At 46.3% G+C, this 23,472-nt stretch overlaps 1 protein-coding gene across 1 annotated transcript; it reads left to right on the forward strand.

Moving 5' to 3' along the window:
- Positions 1-22,841, forward strand: LOC128330925 (vomeronasal type-2 receptor 26-like; the record flags this gene model as incomplete). The annotated part of the gene is made up of 5 exons (XM_053264292.1): positions 1-187; positions 2,760-2,803; positions 3,375-3,602; positions 4,037-4,163; positions 21,961-22,841. Coding segments are annotated over exons 1-5 (1,467 nt in total), but the record flags the coding sequence as incomplete, so codon positions are not given.
- Between the last annotated feature and the right edge of the window lie 631 nt (positions 22,842-23,472).

Genomic DNA, 23,472 nt, shown 5'->3' on the forward strand with positions numbered 1-23,472 from the left:
ATGGCGGACCTGGAGAAGCTCAGGGAGCCAGAGAGGTTTGTGGATGAGACCCTCAGGAATGTGATAGAGGCATCCTATTCCCATGCTGCCAGCTCCTCTACTCTCATAGATAATGAAGGTATTAGGGAAGGAGGACATCAGTTTGAAGAAGAGAGGAATCCTCCCTTAGAAGGGACTCCTTCCTTGGGTAATGCGTCCAAATCCCCTCACACATAGGATACTCCTCCAGGAATTGGGGGCCTCCTAGTAGTGGGCAACTTGATAATTAGGGACATAGAGTGAGGGATTTGGGACTCGCGTGTAGACCGCATGGAGACTTGCCTGCCTGGTGTGACAGTTGTGAATGTCACCCAGCATCTTGATATGCTGTTAGGCGGTGCTGTGGAGGAGTCAGCTGTTGTGGTATACATTGGCACCAACAATGTTGTGAAATACAGCCAGGAGGTCCCGGAAGCCAAAATTAGGTTGCTAGGCAGCATATTGAAGTCCAGGACCCCCAGGGTACCATTCTCTGAAGTACTACCTGTTCCATGAGCAGGGCCAGCAAAACAGGAGGATCTGAGTAGTTTCAATGTGCCGGGAGCGGCTTAGATTTGTTAAACCGTGGGATACATTTGCAGGCAAGCAAAGCCTGTAAAAAGGAACGTGCTCCACTTAAAATCCAATTCTTCAAATCAAATGAGAATCTTTTCCTAGTGGAATGACAAGAGCCACTTGGAAAAGATACACATTTTATTTGAACAACTGGATTTAAAACTAGTAGAGCAGACGTGACATTGATATTTTACATTAGCATTTCCCTGAAGATATTATATTTCATTTTATACTCCATTTGGATAAGATTTATTATACCTGAGAACTGCATTTTATATTTTGGGAATTTGACTTGGGATTTAATGAGGAATTTCTTTTTTGAAGAGTCACTCAAAGAATTTCATTTGATACTATATTTGGGAAGGAGATATTCATAGGGGCTTCTATTTGACTTATTCTGGTTCACTCGAACTTTAATAGAAATTTTGTTACTTTGAAAGTATTAAATGTTCACATTATAGTGTGTTTATTGAGTTGCGTTGGGCATTATAATAATTTTTGGAGTTCTTTGTTTGGTTTGGTTGTCACTGATGGAGCCCTATAGCACATGGTGTTGTGTTCTTTGCTGAAGGAGAACCAGCATGGCTTCAGCAAGGGCAAGTCTTGCCTCAGTAACCTTTTGGAGTCTGAAGGCCAGGTAAAATAGGACCAACAACAGGAAGTCTTTCTTCACAGAGCGCAGGATTAATCTATGGAATTCTCTGCCACGGGATGTGGCAAATCAAAGACCAAAAAAAAGGCATGCCCTCACCTCTTGCTGGTTGGCTTCTCAGAGGCATCTGGTAGGCCACTGTGTGAAACAGCAGGGCTGTTCTTATGTTCTTGAATGGAAAGGTGTTCATCCCTTTCCAAATCCTTATAGTGTTTTCTAAAAATTAAGTAATGATTACCCAGGCCACTGAGTAATGTTTTCAATACACTATTATTGTCATTTTCTTTAAATATTATCTTCCAAACTGTGTTTCAACCCTGCCCCAGCTTTCACTACTGAGGTCATTTCAAGTAGGAGCAGTCTGTAATTTTTCTTCATCCTGTTTAGAATCCAACCCCAGTATAAGACTCAATGGTACCAGTAGTTCCTACTCAAAATAGAAGTATTGTCTTATCTTAAATATTTGATGGAAGCTGAAATTTAGTGAATTGAAGAAGTAATATTTTGATCAAGAACAAAGGGATGTCCGTTTAATACTTTTTTAAAAAATTCCCCCCTTTTAGCTGAGTTATGGATCTTTCGACCCTGCGCTGAGTGATAAAACTCGGTTCCCTTTTTTCTTCCGGATGGTTCCAAGTGAAGACCTTCAATATGTTGGAATTATTTTCCTGCTGAAGTATTTCAAGTGGAACTGGATCGGTCTGCTCACATCAGATGATGAAAGTGGAGAAACATTTGTTCAAAATATGAGACCAAGGCTACTCCAGAGCAATATTTGTATTGCTTTGGCACAATCCATTCCAAAAATAAAGAGCTACACATTAAATACACCCACTGAAAAAATGCTGAAGAAGATAGCTTTTGCTGTCTGGATGGAAGAAAAGATGAATGTGATACTTGTCTATGGGGATAATCATTCTATGGAGGGTTTACGAATGATCTTAGAATACGACGAATTTCATCTTAAGCTTCCATTGGAGAGAGTGTGGCTCATAACTGCTCAGTGGGATTGCACAAGTGTTTCTTCATGGAATAAATTCACAGGGAAAACCTTCAATGGTTCTTTGTCATTCACAGTTCACAGAAAACTGGTTCCAGGATTTCAGGAGTTCCTGGAGAGCATAAATCCATACCAGTCTACAATAAATTTCATCCATCAGTTCTGGATGTTTGCATTTCTCTGTTCCCTCCCAATGCCTGGCTTATATGTGCCAAATCAAGACAACTGCACTGGGGAGGAGAAACTGGGGAGCCTCCCTGAATCTGTGCTTGAAATGGGCATGTCTGGGCAGAGCTATAACATTTACAATGCTGTTTATGCTGTAGCACATGCTCTCCATACTATTTATTCTTCGAAAACTAAACAGAAGGAGATGGAGAAACTCATGGGAAAGAGTCTTCTGTTACGGCCTGTATGTTTTTCCTCCTCTTTGTTTGCATGTCACTTCTCATTGTATTAGTTCATAACTCATACTAGCAGCGATGTGATATAATGTCTGATTGTTGCATGCAGTACCTGACATCCTGACTAACAAAGCATTGGTGAAGCAGTGTGAGGTAGCTTAGGCTGAGAGAGAAGAAACACCCAGAATCACCCATGAACTTCATGGCTAAATGGGGATTTGAATCTGAATTTGGGAAATTCAATTGGAAATCAAATCAAATTGCCCTTTTAAGGGGTGACACAATTTTTATGCTTTTCAACAGAAATAAATTTCAGGAAGCAAACCTTATATCAAGAATCTTGTAATTGTTTATTCAAAATTCAGTATTGTTTGATGTTTTAATATGGCTGATTCCCATTCAAGAATAAGGTAAATGGATGTCAGTTTTTCCAAAAGTCTTTCCCTTTGTTATAATTATCCCAAACTTGCTTTGTATATCGATTTATATGTGAGTATTCTTTGCCATAAGATCCTGAACTATTCGTCAACAGGAATTGCTGTTGCTTCCCGTGGCTTCCTACCAATATAAACATGCTTAAAGGTATATTCCTGATAGCTATATAGTATTTCTTCTCAGTGACATCTTCCAGTTGGTGATCAAGGGATTTGTGGTTAAAGTGATAATCTTAATGCAATCTTCCACAATTTGACCCAGGGTGTGAACTTTTTCTCCTCCCAATTAGCTTCATGCTTTTCTGAGCAATATCCATTTCAATAATAGTGCTGGGGAAGAAATCTTTTTTGATGAGGAAGGGAGCCTGCCATCTGGATACGATATCATCAACTTGGTCACATTCCCCAATGACACCTTCCAGAAAGTCCAAACTGGAAGGATGGATCCCCTGGCTCGTGAAGGAAAAAGGTTCACCATGAATGGAAGTGCTACTGTATGGAATCACAAGTTTAAAGAGGTATGGAGACCTGTCCCGCCTCACCTTGCTAGTTTCCCTGACTTTAAGGGGTTTTCTCACAACCCAGCTCCAATATCAGGAGTGAAGAGTGTTGGGAGGGAGAAATGGGCTGAAAGGAATGGAGTGCCCTGATGGGGAATGCTCTGCTTCTCTCCTCTGGGCAATGCTCCAGGAGTCTCAGACTCCAGCAGTAGGGTCTAGGTGACTCCCCCCCCCCAGACAGAGGAAATAATCAGCCTAACCCCAGATTTGCCTTGACCATGTTTGATGCCTCTGACCTCTTTTTGTCTGCCTGCAGTCAGACGCACTTTGGCTTTTTCCTCGTTCAGGGAGTAGACCCCTATTCCATACTCTTCATATGTGGGTTATTTGGTTTTGAGAATAATAGAAGGGGTGGGGGGAATCGGAACATTCTTCCTTCTTGCTCCTGTTAGATGCAGCCCCGTTCCCGATGTGTTGAGAGCTGCCATCCTGGATCCAGCAGGATTGCCCAGCAGGGAAGACAAGTTTGTTGCTATGATTGTGCTCAGTGTCCTGTGGGGAGGATTTCAACACAGACTGGTAAAAATATGTATATTGTGTAACCAAATCCAAATGTTTAAAATTCTCCTTTTCTACATCAAATATATGACTGAATTTCTAAATTTGAAATAGAATTATGTGAAAGTGATGTGAAACTAATTACCAAAATGTACAATTTGTTATTATGTGAAGAAATGAGAGATGAAGTGGTAAAATCAACAATGGTAAAATGGGCACAAGATGTAGGTCAGAATATTAACTTAGAGGCCTGGGAGAAGCTATGGAAGAAAGATCTTAAATTTATAGCATATTATCATTTAAAAGAAAATTTATTTAAAATGATGTACAGGTGGTATTTAACACCTAAGAAACTAGCTTTAATGTATAAAAATGTATCTAATAAGTGCTGGAGATGTAAAGAGAGTGAGGTGTCCTTTTATCACATGTAGTGGTCCTGCAGAGAGGTAAAGAGGTTTTGGCATATGATTTATGATTAGCTTTAAAAGATTTTTAAATGTGTATTTTTCAAGAGACCTGAATCCTTTCTGTTGTGTATAATCAATGAAGAAATCTTGGGGCGGGGGGGGGGGAATAGAAATTTATTCCTATATCTTACGACTACAGCTAGAATGGTTCTTGGCAGAAATGGAAATCTTTGGAAATTCCAGCAAGAGAAGAATGGTTGAGGAAGGCATATGAATATGCAGAAATGGCAAAACTTACTGTATTAGTAAGAGATAGTCATATAGAAAAGTTTGTAGAAGATTGGAAACCCTTTTGCGGCATATAAAAAACAATGTGAATTTGGATTTATTAACGGGGGTTGAAATGTAAAGTTAACAGTTGGAGAATTTGTTATAGTAATGAAACTAATAGATTACTATGGTGATGAAAACAAGGATTAGGACGTAATAACTAGATATATAAATACGAAGAAAATATTCACATGAGAGCAAACATGGATGTTATAGTATAACTGTGTTGAAAGATGAACCGGAAGTCACATTGATAAGTAGAAAACTAATAAACATAAAGTGCAAATATCCTATCTAATAAAAGGCTTGGTGTCCGTCCGTGGACGGACACCAAGCGTGTGTCCGTGCCTCCCTGGCCTCTTCTGGGCATGCGCGAAGCGCATGGCCAGAAGGGGCCAGGGAGGCAGGACCGCCAGCACCCGGCGGCCATCTTGGGCGGCCAGAAGCGGCTGCCCCGAAGAAGCCGGGTAAGCAGCGGCGGGGGACACTGGCCGAGGCGGCGCGGCCGAGGAGGGGGCAGAGCCATGGCCAAGGCCTGGCCGTGCCGCCGCTTACCCGGCTTCTTCGGGGCGGCCGCTTCTGGCCGCCCAGGATGGCCGCCGGACGAGGCGGCAGACAAAACAATGCGGCGGTGGGCCCGGGCAGCGGTGGGCCAGGCCAGAGCCGCGGTGGGTGGCGGGCCCAGCCGGAGCCGCCGGCGGCGGTAGGTGGCGGGCCCAGCCGGAGCCGCGGGCGGCGGTGAGTGGCGGGCCCGGCCGGAGCCCCGGGCGCTGGGGGGTGGCGGGAGAGGGAATGGCGGCGAACGTATGGAGCGCAGAGCTCCACTAGCGCCCGTTAACCAACGGGCTACAAAACCACTAGTACATATATATATATGACTGAATTCCTCAACATACGTCTGTTGAACTCAAGTACTAGTGCCAAGATCTGAGGGTTTTATTTAGTCTGGCAAATCTTTTCACTTGGAAAACTTTCCTTACTCCTTCTCCAGGAGCAGTAATCTGCCTTCTGCAGCATCATTTAGGAATTAATCTTCAGGTATTATCACCCTTGCAGGGAAAGGAAACATTTTGTTTTCTTACAACTAAATTCTCAGCATATGTAGACTTTTCATGTGAAGGCAGAATCTGTAACCATTCCAAAATCTAGAAAAAGTCTGTGCAGGATAGAAACTATGGTATTTATGATGAGCAATCCTTTAGTTTAACTTTTCAGGTGCTGGCCTTTGCAGAAGAACATCCTGGATTCTTTGAAAGTTAAAACAATAAGCTGCAATGGCCGATGTTCCCATTAGAAAAAGCTGGTGCTAGGTGAGATGCACTGATGCTGCTGAAGGGGTCAGCGAAGGGAACACTCCTACTAACTTGGGGACAGTGAATTTGGATGATTGCTACCTCCCCCCAGAAGCATTATTTGCCAGTTGAAAATATGTCCCTGAGGATCATGTAGCTATCAGGGAGATTGTTTAGACTGGCGCAGAACACTTCAGAGGCAAGGAGAGATCATCAAAAATTGATCTCCCTCTCATGGGTGCTGGTGCTGTATTACCCTTCATAGGTAGTACTGGCTTTTAGCAACTCAACATTTCAGCCAATATAAACAAAATAAAACAAGCAGAAAAGATGCCTACAAATGGCACAGTTCCTGCAAATGAGGAACAGCAAGTGTTTTGCTCCTAAAAATGGTCAAAGAGATTATATTTATTGCTTGTTTGTTTTTCATTTTCATATTGCCTCCTGTTAAACACTTCAAGGCAGTGTAGAATAGGGATGTGCAAAACTTTTTGGGTGTTTCGGCACCAAAATGAAACACCCAATCACCATCCCAAACTGTTTTAGAGCCGAAACAAATCGCCCCTGGGTCGGCTCAAAATTTTTGTAAGTTTTGGCCCTCCATTTTGTGACCGAGATAGTGCTTCTCCTTCCTCCTCCATTTTGAGTTCTGAAATGTGCTTGAATTTCCCACCTTTCAGTCTTCCATTGACTTCAAAGCAAAGTTCCGATCTGCAACGGAATGCCCATATTTGGCTCTGCAGGATCCAAATTTACCTTCCATTGACCAAGGGGAGATGAAGGAGGGGGCAAGTGTGGGGGTGGAGGTGTTTTCAGGGGGGTATTAAAGGGCCAGCAGCCATTTCTTCCTTTCTGCTGCCTCGTGTGGGGAGAGAGTTCTTTTGCCTGATTGCTCAGCCTTGCCATCACACATCCACCATGGCCTCCAACCATTCTTCAGCATTGCTGCCATTGCTGCCTTTTTTTCTCCAGCAATTTTTTAATTGAGAAAAAGAAGATGATTCCATCTTTTATTCCTTCTGCCTTGCTGACACAAACAGCCTGCTACCTGAGCCATCCTGGGACCTTGGCTGGATTCTCTCCTGCTTTTTTCCCTTTTGTATCTGTGAAAAAGTGAATTTGATAATTTTACCTTTTTTGGCCATCACATAGTTGTTCTGCCCTGTACTGAGAGAAGAATGCTGCTGTCTGCACAAGCAGCCACCACCACCAGCCCCAGATCTTCCAGATTTTTGAGCCTTTTGTGGATGCCCCATCTGAAGACTGAAGAAGGAGCAGGAGAGAGAGACCACCAGACCAACATAAGTAGCAGCCCAACATTTTGGAGAAGAGAAGACTTAGTGGTGAGTTTATTTTAACACACACATACTGTACACACACGCACCACTCTGGGCCTAGGCGCTGCCTACGAGTCTCTGTGTGTGTGTGTGTGTGTGTTTTAAATAAACCAGTCCATGCTCCTATTTTATAGAGCAGCAGCAGTATATTAAACCGATTCTCTCAGCCATTATTTTGTATCTTCTTGTCCGGCTGGCTATACCACATTGTGTCTCTACTGTTGGGACATTGTATCTCTGCTCTTTTTATCCATCCATCTCCTCCTACTAGCAACTATTATTATTGACAATGTTGCCTCCTCTTTCCTTTCATTGAATATTTTGAGTTGATGCTGAAATGAAAATGATGAATGTTAATGTGATAATATTAATATGATATATATAATGCTGATGCCCTGATGTGATGTGATGATGATTATGAGTTGCCGTTCTTCTTGCCTCTTTAATGTTTATTATCTGAGACTTTGCTTTATGGCAGAAGGTTCTCTCTCTCTGTGTGGACCTCTTGTTTGCAATGAAAAAGTGGGTTGGGTCATATTGTGAGCTGTAGCATCATCAGAGTTTTTATTCAAAGATTGCTTGCATTATGATGTGCTGGTGCCACAGGCTCTGATCCGGTGCAGAAATTTATTTATTTATTTATTTATTTATTTATTTAAACTTTTACACTACCTCTAACTGTCATCTCTGTGCAGTTCACAATAATATAAAACAAGTTAAAAACATATACAAAAAACTTAAAACAATTTAACAATTGAAAAATAAACCAGAGATTAAAACCTAAAAAAATTTAAAAGCTGGGAAAGCTTGGTGAAAACATGGGTTTTGAGGTGCTTTTTAAAAATATTACCAGAGATGGGGAGAATCGTATCTCAGGAGGGATCACATTCCACACTCTTGGGGCAGCAGCTGAGAAGGTCCGCCTCTGTGTAGCCACCAAATAAGTTGGCGGTAACTGGAGATGGACCTCCTCAGATGACCTCAATGGCCGGTGAGGCTCGTAGTGAAGAAGACGCTATCTTAGATACACAGGGCCTAAGCCGTTTAGGGCTTTATAAGTTATTAGGGGTGTGCAATTCGGATTTTCGGGTGATTCGGCTCGGACCCGAGCCGAATCACCCCCGTTCTGTTTTGTGCCCGAATCTGGGTCACCCGAATCACCCTTGATTCGGTTCGGATTCGGATTTAATCCGAATCCGAATCTGAATCGATTCGGGGGGGTAAAAAGGGGCCCAGGGGCAAAATTTTGGGATGGGGTGGTAGTGCCCAATGGGTAGAGTCTACCACCCCAATTTCAGGGGGATTGGGCAAAGTCCTGATTTTTTGTGAATTTTTAAAGTTTTAGTGACTTTGGGGCAGTTCGGGGGCATAGCATGGGATTTGGGCAAAAGGAGTGGGGTGGGGTGGTAGCGGCTAATGAGTGCAGGCTACCACCCCAATTTCAGGGGGATTGGGCAAAGGGCTGATTTTTGGTAAATTTCTGAAAATTTCATGTCTTTGGGGCAGATTGGGGCATATTGGGGCAGAAAGTGGGGGCTGGGGCAGAATAGTGGGGTGGGGTGGTAGTGCCTAATGGGTGCAGGCTACCACCCCAATTTCAGGGGGTTTGGACAAAGGGGTGATTTTTTGAGAATTTTTGAAGTTTTGGTGACTTTGGGGCAGTTTGGGGGCAGAAAGTGGATCTGCCCCAAAAGAGTGGGGTGGGGTGGTAGTGCCTAATGGGTGGAGGCTACCACACCAATTTCAGGGGGATTGGGCAGAGGGCTGATTTTTTGAGAATTTTTGAAGTTTGGGTGTCTTTGGGGCAGATTGGGGGCAGAAAGTGGATCTGCCCCAAAGGAGTGGGGTGGGCTGGTAGATAGTGCCTGATGGCTGGAGGCTACCACCCATCCCCAATTTAAGAGTGATTGGGCAGAGGGGTGAATTATGGTGAATTTATTTGTATGAGGTTTGTCTTCATAAGGTGAAGTGTGCTAAAGTGATTACTTCCTCATATTATTCATAGTAAAGGAAAGTGTGAAAAAGTGAAAGTGGGGTCATGAGAGTTGTTTAATTGAAAAAAATCTCATTTGCTATGATAGAATGAGAATTCACACCTCAGAAAAAATTCGGGGGACATCGGGGGTGATTCGGTTCGGCCCCGAATCACCCGAAATTGTTCGTTTCGGGCACAGATCGTTCTGTGCCCGAAATTTTTTGCACATCCCTATAAGTTATAATTAGAACTTTGTATTTTGTCCAGAAACCTATTGGCAGCCAGTGTAGCTCCATCACTAAAGGAGTAACGTGGTCTCTCCAGGATGACCCAGAGACCAACCCGGCTGCCGCATTCTGAACCAACTGAAGTTTCTGGACTCCGTACAAAGGCAGCCCCACATATGTTACCTGGGGGAACCCAGTTACCATAAACCAGACGGACAAGGATGGTTGAAGGAAGCAATATCACCGTTTATTGATTACAGCGCTGTGACCCCTTCCTGGTGCCTCACGGCCCTCCAGAAAAGAAGCCCCGAGTCCCCCGATTTTTGGGGTTTTAAACCTTGGCATTGTTACACATCTGGGCGTTAACATTTGGCCCTAGAACCAATTAGTTTACTTCATTAACACATGTGTTTGCCTCTGGGCTGGACTTTGCTCTGAGTTCCGGTTTTACAGAAAAGAGATAAGCAAATTAAGAGAAGATTCTTTCACATTCTAAGAAGCAGGACAGTTTACAGTTTAAAGTGATCCTATCATCTGGCGCCTATGTTAATGAAGTTAGTCCGTTCATACCCACTTCCCCCACCCTGTCTGCCCTTGGTAGATAAGTGACTCATCACCAGCTTCAGCAGTAGAAAACAATAGAAAAAACAATAGAGGAATTTTCCATTCTACATCTCCCCCCTCAAGAGCCCATTTCATGGCTCTTCCTTTAAGGGTAGACTAGAATACATTGTTTTTATAAGTGGTGCGGTTTCTTTTCTAACTATGGCAGAAACGGCAGATTCTATTATTCTAGTTAAACAAGGTATTATACAAGGTAGCATTAGCAAAATTATAACAATGATAACAAAAACAACAAATAATGACTTTAGCCAGGCTAGGTCTGGCAGCCAGCTCGTGAGCCATTCCCATATTCCCCATCCAGATGGGGGTTGGCCGATGTTGTGAAAGACCTGTATCGATTCCTTCAATTTGGCTGCCTCCTGGTCAATTTTTCCCTGATTATTTACATAGTAACAGCATTTCTCCCCGATCAAAGCACAGGCACCTCCTTGCTGAGCAGCAAGAATGTCGAGCGCTTTACGGTTTTGCACAACCACTTTTGATAATGAATCAACCTCTTGCTGGACTTCCATTAACATTTTCAGAGTGCTATTGAAAGATTTTTCCATCTCCTTTGAGATGTTTTTGACCGCTATTTCAAGCTCAATCACCCCAAGTCCCGGTAGCATAGCCCGCCAAGCCTGGTGGAATCCGGTGTTGCGGACCACAAGGGGGTTCTCTGCGCCGCGCCTCATGCGGTGCAGGAAACTGCCCATGTTCAAAACGTCAGAGGCATTTAGGCTTTTGCGGACCTCTACTTTGGGTGCTAGATAAGCAGGGGCACATCTGCCATTCCAACCTTGTGGCAGTGCTTTGTATGCGTTTTTACCACAGAGCCAGTACATTCCGTGTTCGAGCAAGGACAGGGTCAGGACGTCCCCCGTTTCCCACTTCATTGGCCCTACTCTCCGTTCTCCTATGCCCAGGGCCGTTCCACATTCTCTGTCAAGGCTGAAAGGTCCGGACTTGCTGGCCCTTCCCCCAAACCAGGAAAGTGTTACATTTGGGTCTTTGTGGTGTGCACAGGTTATGCTCAGCCAGAGATTCCAGAAAGGGGATTCCCACGTGTTAAGTTTACTATCACACGTGTCATGCTTGGTTTGTGTTTTGTTGATCAGGATACCTAGCCGATCATGTACATACAGGGTGTTTTTCCATAGGAATTTCGACTCCTCCCGCCAGTGGCCTTCAGTGAAATTGAATAGAGTCACAGAGGTGAGGGTCATCTCTCCCCCATACAATCCAGGATATTTGCCCACAGAAGGATCATCCCCATCGCACTCTTCCTGGTCTGGTCCATGATCATCAGCCCGTGGCGTGAATTCGCCAAGGGATTTGTCAAACGACCATGTGTGGGCACAGTGAGTGTAGGAGATCTCCCCCAAATTGGGTCCCGGTCCCCCTTTGTTCTCAATGCAAATTGGATTCTGGCCAATTAACGTTTCAACTTCATATTCCGGGACCCCTTTTGAATACCAATTTCGCTTCCATTCCCTTTGGTAGCGGTAGGTCTGGCGGTTCCCCCCTCCCGTGGTTGGTCGCCAAGCCAAATCGGTGGTGCTGATCCAGGGGGAGCACCAATTTACTCTGGGTTTCTGAACCCACCAATTTAGGGGGATGGGGCCCGCCACCAGAGCTACCTTCTCTTCAGAATGTATATCACCATGAGTACAAACCCAACAGTCTTTAAGGGATGTGGCTCCGATTACAGTTTGGAGCCCGGGGACTTTCGGGTGGGAAACCTTGTAGGTGCTATTCACTCCTATTACCCATAAAAACAACAGTGTTCGAGACCACATTTTCAGTTACAAGCTTGAAACCAGGAAATAACTCTCTCTCTCCCACCCCCGCCGGTGGTCCGTACAAAGAGTGTGCCGCTTCCAGGTATGGGCACACTCGTAGGGACGTCCAAAGATGCACCCTGGACCCGTGCGAAGACGTGCACCCGTTCCGGTAGGGTGTAGCAGGGGGTAGACTCAGGGTAGGCGACGTATCTTCAGCTTAGTCTCTCCAGTCTTCTGCGCAACCCACGAGATAGGCGCCTCTGCCCGCTTAACCCTGGTATGATGGACCCATGCCTTAATTCCTGCACATTTTAAAGCAGTTGGTGTGATTAACAGAATCTGGTATGGACCTCCCCATCTGGGTTTCAAAGGCTCTACCTTCCATTTCTTCACCCACACCCATTCTCCCACCTCATAGGGGTGTACTGGATCCACAATAGGAATGGGAATGGTTTCTTGTAGGGAGTGTTGTACATCGTGCAGGACCTTAGCCCATTGGGCCGTGGATGGGGGGTGGTCCTCAACTCTGGTACGTAGGATGGGCGACGCCCTCCCATACATAGCCTCGAATGGAGTTAATTTCTCCTTTCCCCTTGGGGTGTTTCTAATTTTAAACAGTACGTATGGTAACAGGGCCACCCAGTTCATTTGTGTGAGCTCAATTAGCTTGACTAGATGATCTTTGAGTGTCCTGTTCATACGTTCCACTTTCGCGGAACTTCGTGGGTTCCACGAGGAATGGAGTTTCCATTGTATTCCCAATGCCCTAGAAACGTCTTGTACTGCTTTGCTCACGAATGCCCCCCCATTGTCTGAGTTAATTTGTATTGGCAGCCCGTGGTTGGGCAGGTGTTCGTTAAGCAGGTATTTAACCATAGCCTGCGCGCTTTCTGCCTTGCATGGTTTGGCTTCCACCCAGCCAGTTAGCGTGCATACAATGACCAGGAGATATTTATAGGGTCCTTGCCGGACCATTTCTGTAAAGTCCACCTGAATAATGTCCATCGGGCCGGCCCCCATTGCTACTTGCCCTGCTTGTCCTTGAGGCCGGGTATTGGGGTTGACTTTAGCACATTCTACACACTTCCTGGCTACTTGTCGGGTATGAGCAGACAAATTTGGTGCATAATACTTTTTCCGAATGAGTTCGTACATAGTCTCTGCCCCCATGTGCGTGCCTTCATGTAAGCCCTCCACAAGTCTTGTCACATATTCCTTGGGGACTAGTGTCTTCCCCCCTCTGATGATCCATTTCCCATGCTGTTTCACGGCTCCCAGGGCTTCTGCCAGCTTTTTGTCTTCTGTTCCATACTCCCATTCCTCTTCCAGGGTAGCTAGGTCTGGAATAAGGGACACCATAATCATTTCGGCTGAGCGTGCGGCTAGCTTAGCTGCTGCATCAGCTCTACGGTTGCCGCTTTCCACTTCCCCTCCTCCTCTCTGGTGTCCACGGCAGTGCATAAAAGCCAGACTGCGGGGTTGCTGCATGGCGTCCATGAACCGCTGGATCTCTAGCTGGTATTTCACTGGGTTCCCTTTAGAATCTAGCATGCCCCTTTCATGATGCAGCGCAGCATACGCATGTGCCATATTGTGTACATATTTTGAGTCCGAATAGAGGTTCAGAGTTTGCCCTTCTGCCATCTCACAGGCTCTGGTAACTGCAATTAATTCTGCTAGCTGGGCTGAGGTACCCGTGGGTAACGGCTGAGCTTCGATAGTGTCCACTAGGCTCACCACGGCATATCCTGCTCTTCTCACCCCATTTTCTACGAAGGAGGACCCATCTGTGAACCACTGCAGGTCTGCATTCTTCAGTGGGACCGTGCGTAGGTCAGATCGGACTGCCCAGGTCTGTTCCAACAGCGTTGGGCAATCATGCGTCTCTCCCTCTTCTGCATTTTCATCGGGTAGAAATGAGGCAGGGTTTAAACTGGTGGTCACTTGTAATTCGACCTCTGGGTCTTCTAACAGCATCAGTTGATATTTCATGAGTCTAGAGCCTGTCATCCACTTGATAGTCCCTTCTTTTAACAAAGATCTAATGGAGTGTTCAGTGACTATTGTAGTCTTTGCTCCGAAAGTGAGTTTCTTTGCATCTTGTAACAGTACGGCTGCTGCAGCTACAACTCTCAAGCAGGGAGGGAATCCTCTTGCTACTGCATCCAATCTTTTTGAAAGATATGCGCAGGGTCGCATACTGGGTCCGACTTGCTGTGTCAGGACTCCCTTTGCTAACCCCCCCCCGCTCAAGCACGTATAGCGTAAAGGGTAGCGTGAGGTTTGGGAGTCCTAAAGCTGGGCCCCTCGTTAGCATGTCTTTCAGTTCCTGGAACGCTTTCTTCTGATCCTCTCCCCACAGCATCTCGCCTTCTCCTCGAGTCACCTCGTACAAGGGCTGGGCTATCTGGGTGTAGCCTGGTATCCAGACGCGACAATAGCCAGTCATTCCAAGGAATGCTCGCAGACCACGTTTGGATTTGGGTTCTGGAATGGCACAAATTGCTTCTACTCTTTCTCCTGATAGGTATCTCTGGCCTTCCTCCAGCCGAAATCCCAGATAGTTTACAGTAGTCTGTATAAGTTGAGCTTTGCTCTTGGATACTTTATAGCCACAGTTTGCAAGTCTTTTAAGCACCTCTATAGTGAGTTCTTTGCAATCTTTTTCCGTATTTGTTGCGAGTAAAAGGTCATCCACATACTGCAAGACTGCCCCCCCTGGGGGTACAACTAGACCCTCCAGATCTCTAGATAAGGCTTCTGAAAAATAACTCGGGCTGTGTATGAACCCCTGTGGCAATCTGGCCCAACTTAGCCGGATCTGCTTGTTCTGGGGTCCTGGGAAGTCCAGGGGGGTGTGCCAGGTGAAAGCGAAGATAGGGATCGAGGCAGGTGCTAATCTGATTGTGAAAAAAGCATCCTTAATGTCCAGTACTGTGTACCATTTAGCAGCACCTGGTACTCTACTCATTATGGTGTATGGGTCAGCCACAAGGGCTACCATGGGTTCAGCTCTTGCATTTACTGCCCGCAGGTCTTGCACTGGTCTGTAACAGCCTGGTTCCTTCTTTTCCACTGGGAAGAGTGGGGTATTCCATCCAGATTGGCACTCTTGTAGTATCCCCTCTTCAAGGTATGCCGTGATAATTGGCTGGATTCCCCTCCTTTTCTCTTCTGAGATTGGATACTGTGGTATATTGGCGGGTATGGCTCCTGGCTTCATTCGAATGCACACAGGGGGTTGGTTGATGGCCATGCCAAATCCTCCGTTTTCTGCCCAAACCTCTTTAGGTACTGGCAAGCTTTCTGCTATGTCTTGCGCTATCAAGACTCTGGTGGCTTCCGATTTCCCATCCCACCAGGCTTTCCACTTCCAAGCCTTTTCTTTGGGCATTTCTATTGTGCATACATCCCCCCCTTGTGGCGTCTCGAGGGTAAAGCTTCCATCTTTTGAAAAAGTTAAAGTGGCTTGTAATTTGCACAGAATGTCTCTTCCCAATAAGTTCATTGGACAATCGGGGAGCCACACGAACTGATGTCTAAAGGTATTCCCCTTAAGACTGCAATTGTCCACATCAAAGATGGGCCTGGAGTTACTGCGGCCTGTGGCTCCCTGTATTGGTAACTTGATAGCAGTCCTCTCTCCTATAGGGTGTTGAATGGCTGAAATAGTAGCTCCACTATCAATCATAAATGGCACCTTCTTCCCCTGTACAGTCAAAGTCACCATGGGTTCCGGGGTGAGTGGTAACTGGTGCAATGAACCCTGGCCCCGTCACTCCTCTTCCTCCGCGCGTCCAGCCATTACTCGCGAAACTCTGTGCCCTCTGTCTGCATTTCCCTCCTCAGGTCTTTCTGGGCATTCATTCTTCCAGTGCCCATGCCTCTTGCAGATTGCACACTGATCGCGACCCAAACGTTCCTGGTGGGCTCCTCTGCCCCCTCGACCACATCCTCTAGTACTGCCACCTCGCCCCCGTCTTCCTGGCAACTCCCCTCTGATGGCAGCCGCCATCACAACAGCAGCCTTTTGCTGTTTTTCTTCCTCCGTATCCCGGTTTGCATACACATTTCTAGCCAGTCCCAGTAACATCTCTTCGGGCATGTCCACCGCCTCTTCTCTTTTCTGCAGCTTTCGACGGATGTCTTTCTGGGCTTGGGCTATGAAAGTCATGTTGATCTGTCTTCGGTTTCCTTCATTATCTGGATCAATGCTCGTCCACTGCCGGTAGGCTGCCTTCAGCCGCTCCATGTATGCTCCGGGTGCCTCTTGGGGTCCCTGCAGGACCTCTGATACTTTAGCGAGATTGATATTTCTTCGTCCAGCCGCCCTCATGCCTTCTAGTACTAGGTCTCGATACTTGGCCAGAAACTCATCTCCCTTCCCCACGCCTGGATGCCAATCAGGGTCTTTGGTTACTAAATAAAGCTCATATAAATCTTTTGGGGTTATGTCTGATTTGAGTTTCTTTGCTTGTTCGTCTAATGCCTTTTTCATTCCTTCTTGGACACGACTTCGCTCATCCGAAGACAGTAGAGTGTGCATCAGTGTCTGTATGTCTCCCCAGGTGGGACGGTGGGTGCGCATGATCGTCTCAAAAAGTTCCAGCATCTCCCTTGGGTCTTCAGTTAGGGACTTGGTGGTGCGCTTCCAATTCAGCAGGTCCGCAGACGAAAAAGGCACATACTGGTATTGGTACATAGCTTCTCCTTTGTCCCCGTGGAAGGTGGTTACACGCAGGGGGGCCATGGTCACTCCCTCTCCTTCATCTGGGTTTAGCTGTTCCTTGCCCCCCTTCTCCTTTCTTTCCTTTTCCAATTCTTCCACCCTAGCCTGTAGCTGCTTGAGTTCTTCCTGTTCGGCTGCCTCTCGTTCTCTGAACTCAGCCTCCTTCTTCTTTTCCCACTCTAAACGTTCCTGTTCCTTCTTCCTTTTAGCCTCTTCTTCTTCTTTTTCTTTCGCATGCCGTATGCGCTCCTCCGTTTGCCTGAGATGGTATGGAGGATCGCTCGGGTGGGGAACTTTGGGGTATAGCGGGTTGTAGGGTGGAGGCGGTAGGGACGATTCTGGCTCTTCCTCAGGCTCCAGAAGCTGGGGTGGAGGCGGGGGTAACACGCTTGGTGGTGGTGCCGAGGCCTCTTCTCTCTCCAACTTCCGTAGCTTGCCCTTGCCTTTGGTGTGGAGCGCTAGCACCGTCTTTGCCCCCTGTTTCTTCCTGCAGTCCTGTAGCCATTTTGGCCCCTCTATAACGTTCAACATCCACTGGTCTATGTATGCATACTGGTCAGGGTGGCTTTCAGTCACTGTTATGTGAACCTTGCGAATCTCATCTATCTCAAAACTTCCATCTGCTGGCCAAGTTGGACTTTGGGCTGGCCAGTTCAGTGTGCAATGTCTGACCAGGATTTCAGGCTTGCAGGGTGGGTCGCCATAATCTCTAGTGAAACCTTTCTTAAAGTTCTGGACCATACAGTTCAGTGGGGTGCATACCTTTGACCCACCCCCACCCATAATTACAGAATTGTGCTCTCTTTCACTCAAGACAAACAGACAAATAGGAGAGGGAAACGGACTGCGGGTAGGGGGTCCCGCAGTGAGCCACAGAGGGATTTATAGACAGACAACTTCACAGCCCGCACCTCCGATTTGGGTCCCCTTCTCGTCGCCGAGAAAGAGGACTTACTCAGGAGTCCCGCCTTGCCACTGCAAGGACCACTTTCACGGTGGGTTCCCCTCTTTAGGGTCCCCCTCTGCACTCACCAAATATCTTTCAAACTGCACACATTCACACAACCTCCCCTTTCCTCCCAGAGCCCGTCCTGCTTCTAGGCAGTGCCCTCTGCCTACAGCGGCTCTTGGCACAGGGTGGGCGATTCCCTGGCTCCCCTTTGTCTCGAGACCCTTAATACTCCACCTGTCCGGACTCCTGCGTTGGTGTGCCTCGTTCCGCGCCCGTCTTCGGTGGGCTTGGGAGTTTAGGTCTCACGTCGTCGGGGGTCAAAACCTTCCTCCTTTCAAAAGGGAGGAGTGGCGCCTGAAGGGTTGCTCTCCCACGGCGTGAGAAAGGATCCCCCAAGCAGCCACCGATGGGCAGGTAATTCACCAGCCGACCAGCCGAGTCACGGCACCAGTTTATGTTACCTGGGGGAACCCAGTTACCATAAACCAGACGGACAAGGATGGTTGAAGGAAGCAATATCACCGTTTATTGATTACAGCGCTGTGACCCCTTCCTGGTGCCTCACGGCCCTCCAGAAAAGAAGCCCCGAGTCCCCCGATTTTTGGGGTTTTAAACCTTGGCATTGTTACACATCTGGGCGTTAACATTTGGCCCTAGAACCAATTAGTTTACTTCATTAACACATGTGTTTGCCTCTGGGCTGGACTTTGCTCTGAGTTCCGGTTTTACAGAAAAGAGATAAGCAAATTAAGAGAAGATTCTTTCACATTCTAAGAAGCAGGACAGTTTACAGTTTAAAGTGATCCTATCATCTGGCGCCTATGTTAATGAAGTTAGTCCGTTCATACCCACTTCCCCCACCCTGTCTGCCCTTGGTAGATAAGTGACTCATCACCAGCTTCAGCAGTAGAAAACAATAGAAAAAACAATAGAGGAATTTTCCATTCTACACATAGACCGCATAACAGAAGTCCAGTGTGGAGGTTACCAACAGATGTACCACTGTTTTGAGGTCATTGATCTCGAGAAACGGGAGCAGCTGGCGTATCAGCCGGAGCTGATAGAAAGCACCCCTGGCCACCCTTATTGTTCTGTCCCAGCACAATAAGTACCTCTGTCTTATTTGGATTCAGCTTCAGTTTATTCTCCCTCATCCAGCCCATTACTGCTTCCAGGCAGGCATTTAGGGAGGATATGCCAGCTCCTGAAGAAGTTAACATGAAGAAGTAGATCTCCATGTCAAAAGTATACTGGTAACACCGAACTCCAAATCCCCTGATGATCTCTCCCAGCAGTTTCATGTAGATGCTAAAAACGTTAAGTATGGAGCCTTGAGGGGAACCATACTTACGCTCAGAGTTCGAAGAGCAACAGTCTCCAATTGACACCATCTGGAATCTGTCCGAGAGGTAGGAGCAGAACCTCTGTAAAAGAGTGCCTCCCACCCTCAACCCCCTCAGACATTCCAGAAGAATACTACGGTTGATAGTATTGAAAGCCTCCGAGAGATCCATAAGGACCAACAGATCACACTTCCTCTGTCAATTCCCAATTGGACATCATCCATCAGGCTGACCAAGGCAGTCTCCACCACATAGCCAACCCTTGGGTCTATATAATCAGTTTCCTCCAAGACCGACTAGAGTTGAGGCCACCACCTTCTCAATTACCTTTCACAGCCATGGGAGGCTGAAAACAGGCCTATAATTGCTCAGCTCTGAGGGATCTAATGCAGGTTTCTTTAGAAGAAGTCTAATGATTGCCTTCTTAAAACAAGGAGGCATCCTGCCCTCCCTCAGAGAAGCATTTATGATTTACACCAGGCTGTCTACAACAGCCCCCTTGCTAGATAGAACAAACCAAGTAGGACAAGGGTCAAGAGAACAAGTGGTAGGCCTCAATGCTCCAAGCAGCTTGTCCACCTCCTCAGGAGCTACAAACTGAAAACGATCCAGTAAAATCACCTGTTGTTGGGCACCTCCAGTGCAGACATCAAATTAATTGTGCAGTCTCCATCTATGTCGGCCTGAATCTGAGAGATTTTATCTGGGGAAAACTATTTAAACACATCGCAGGGGTAATTGATGATTGCAAATTCTGGTTCAAGGGAGGGGAATACCAGTCCCCTCACAACCCTGAACAACTCCACTGGACGTGAACTCGCAGGGCAATATGGGTAGAAAAGAACCGCCTCTTTGCCGCACGTATTTCTGGAGCATAAATCTTTAGATGTGCTCTATGTCTCAATCTGTCAGATTCGAGCCAAGTCCTTCTCCACTTGCACTCCAGTTGCCAACCTTGCCACTTCAGCCCCCATAGATCTTCCGTATACCAAGGGGCCAATTTTGAAGCGGATCAGAGAGGACGCTTGGGAGCAATCGTGTCTACTGCCCTGGTGAGCAAGTTGTTCCAATTCTCAACCAGGGTGTCAACAGGAGCACCAGCAAAGCAACATTGAATTCATCCAAGGCTTCTTGGAATCCTACTGGATCCAATAATTTCTTCAGGTGGACCATTCTAATAGGCCCCTTGCCCCTGCAGAGGTGGGAACTGCTTGGAAGTCCAACCTTAACCAGATGGTGGTCTGTCTATGACAATGGGGAAATCACATGTGTCCACATCCATGGAATACCCCCGTGATCAGAGTAAAAGACCAAATCAAGCATGTGACCTGCAATATGCGTCGGTCCAGAGACCACTTGGGACAGGCCCATAGTTGTCATGGCCGCAATGAATTCATGAGCTGCCCTGGACAGATTGGTCCCAAAATAGACATTAAAGTCCCCTAGCACCGAGAGTCTGGGAGACTCCAACGCGGTTTCCGCGACCAAGTCCGTGAGCTCAGTAAGGGATTCCGCTGGGCAGCAGGGTGATCGGTACAACAAAAGAAGTCCCAATCTATCCCTGGTCCCCAAACTTATGTACACACATTCAATATGGTCTGATACCCTAACAGGGACATTGGTAAGGGAGATGTTATCCTTATAGATCACAGTCACTCCACCTCCCCACCCACGTCCCCTCACCTGCTCCTCTACAGAATATCCTGGAGGGTGAAGCTGGAACCAGACTGGAGCATTACCCTCCCACAACCAAGTCTCAGTAATACATACTAAGTGGGATCCTTTATCCATAATCAAATCTCGTATGAGCTCTGGCTTGTTTTGGACTGACCTGGCATTGCAGAGGAGCAAGGTAAGGCTATGTGGCTTGTTGACAATGCTCCCCGAGGTCAAAGAGCTGGAGGGACAGCCAGAAGGGGAGACAGCTATTAATTTTCTGACTACCCTTCCTCTGGAACAGCCTGCTGACCTGCCAATGTTTCTTCTTCTATTCCCCACCACTACCAGGATAGCTGCCCCATAGTCAACGAAGGCAATGTCAAAGAAATGCGCCAAAAAATTGTGTGCCATCATTGTTGTCATTGTCGTCATCACTCTTTCGACTTGTGGAGGTGGCAGGGGGGCAAAACCTTGCTGTTTGAGATTTTTAATGACAAACCATGAATCCACTCACATTTGCTACCAGACAATCTACACTCGGAACAACTCAGAAACAACAAAACCCAGTACCCCATAGGTTAGCAACCAATGGGGGTGTTTGGTACCCTCTGTGCACTACACTGCCACTTGCTCTGGGCCACACCAGTGCCCCCCAAGTGCAGTTATGGGGCTCCTGAAACCTCCATTATTCTCTATGAGAAAAACCTTAAAGATGCGTAAACTTCAAAAATCACTTAAAAATCACCCTTTGCCCAATTCCTTTTTGGGTGGTAGCCTCCACCCATTAGGCACTACCACACCACCCTGCTCTTTTGGCTCCAAGACCAGTTTTTGGATCCTAAATGATTCAGATTCAGATTTTGAATAATTCATATCCGAAGCGAATCTGGGGTGATTTGGATGGGTCTGATTTGGATACGAAATGAAACAGAGATGTTTTGATTTGGGTCCAAATTGAAACACAGAAAATCCAAAATGCACACCCCTAGTGTAGAAAACAGATAAAATGAAATAAATCATTAAATTAAAATCTATAAGAACAGCAAAAGTAAGAGCAGCATAAAATCTATCAACATATCACATGAGAGGGAGGAAACGTTAACAACCTGCTTTGTAATATAACAAACCAGTCAACAGATCCGTTCCTTGGCAAAACAAAGACTTTGTTGATGTATTTCAGATGCAGACCAGTGTGAGATGTGCCCAGAAGATCAATGTCCAAATGAGAAACAGGATCAATGCATCGCCAAAACGATGACCTATTTATCCTATGGAGAACCGTTGGGAGCGGTTTTGATTTCTTTTGCTCTTTTGTTTTCCCTGATCACCTTTGCTGTGATTGGGATCTTTGTTCTGCTCTGCAAAACACCCATTGTGAAAGCCAATAACTGGAGCATTACTTGTACCCTTCTCTCCTCTCTGCTGCTTTGCTTTCTCTGCTCCTTCCTATTCATTGGTCAGCCTAGGAAGGTGACCTGTCTCCTCAGACAAACCGTGTTTGGCATCACGTTTACTGTTGCTCTTTCTTCTGTGTTGGCCAAAACCATCACTGTTGTTCTGGCCTTCCTGGCCACCAAGCCGGGAAACAGGATGAGGAGATGGATAGGGAAGAGGCTGGCAGTATCGGTCATCATTCTCTGTTCACTTATTCAAATTGGCATCTGTGCTGTGTGGCTGGCAAACACTCCCCCTTTCCCAGAGTTTGACATGCACTCTCAAATCAGTGAGATCATTGTGCAATGCAATGAAGGCTCAAACACCATGTTCTACATCGTCCTGGGCTACATGGGTTTTCTGGCCATCATCAGCTTCACTGTGGCCTTCCATGCTAGAAAGTTACCAGATAGCTTTAATGAAGCCAAGCTGATCACCTTCAGCATGCTGGTCTTCTGCACTGTTTGGATTACTTTTGTCCCAAGCTACTTGAGCACCAAGGGGAAATACATGGTGGCTGTGGAGCTCTTCTCCATCATGGCCTCTAGTGGTGGACTGTTGAGTTGTATCTTCCTCCCCAAATGCTACATTATTATTCTTAGACCTGATCTGAACACCAGAGAGCAACTAGTAAGGAAACAATATTGAGACACTGGACTCTTTCTGCCTTTTCTTGTTCTTCGGCACCATGTCTCTCCTCATTATATTCCCATATTAGTAGTGAAGGAAGGCGTAGATTAGAGAATACAGTCAATATGGGTGGTATCGGTGACTAAGCGTGGGTGATATCGGGACAATGGGGGGAACTGTGGAAGAGCTGCTTGAACAATGAGCCATATTGCACAGCTCTGGCACTGCTTTGAAGGACACATCAGCCCGGCAGTACCATGTGTCCAGAATGCAGCACTGGATGTCAGCCAGCCTACAGTGTGGGCCACAGACTAACAGTTCTCTCAAAGAAGGGAGATAACTGTAGACAGGCTTATACTTAAGGTTAGGTGAAAAAAGAATGGCTGACAACCAGACTAACGCAGTGTGTGGCCATCAAATGAAGCACGTGTGTTTGACATGCATTCCACATTCATCCAGATCATGGTGCAGTGCAATAAAGGGTCTGTTACATGGGTTTTCTGGCCATCATCAGCTTCACTGTGGCCTTCCATGCTAGAATGTTACTGATGGATTTAAATTATTTATTTATTTATTTATTTATTTATTTAATTTGTATTCAACATATTTTCATACCGCCCAAAACTTA

This window comes from Hemicordylus capensis, chromosome 6, assembly GCF_027244095.1.
Source record: "Hemicordylus capensis ecotype Gifberg chromosome 6, rHemCap1.1.pri, whole genome shotgun sequence".
NCBI classification, from domain to species: domain Eukaryota; kingdom Metazoa; phylum Chordata; class Lepidosauria; order Squamata; family Cordylidae; genus Hemicordylus; species Hemicordylus capensis.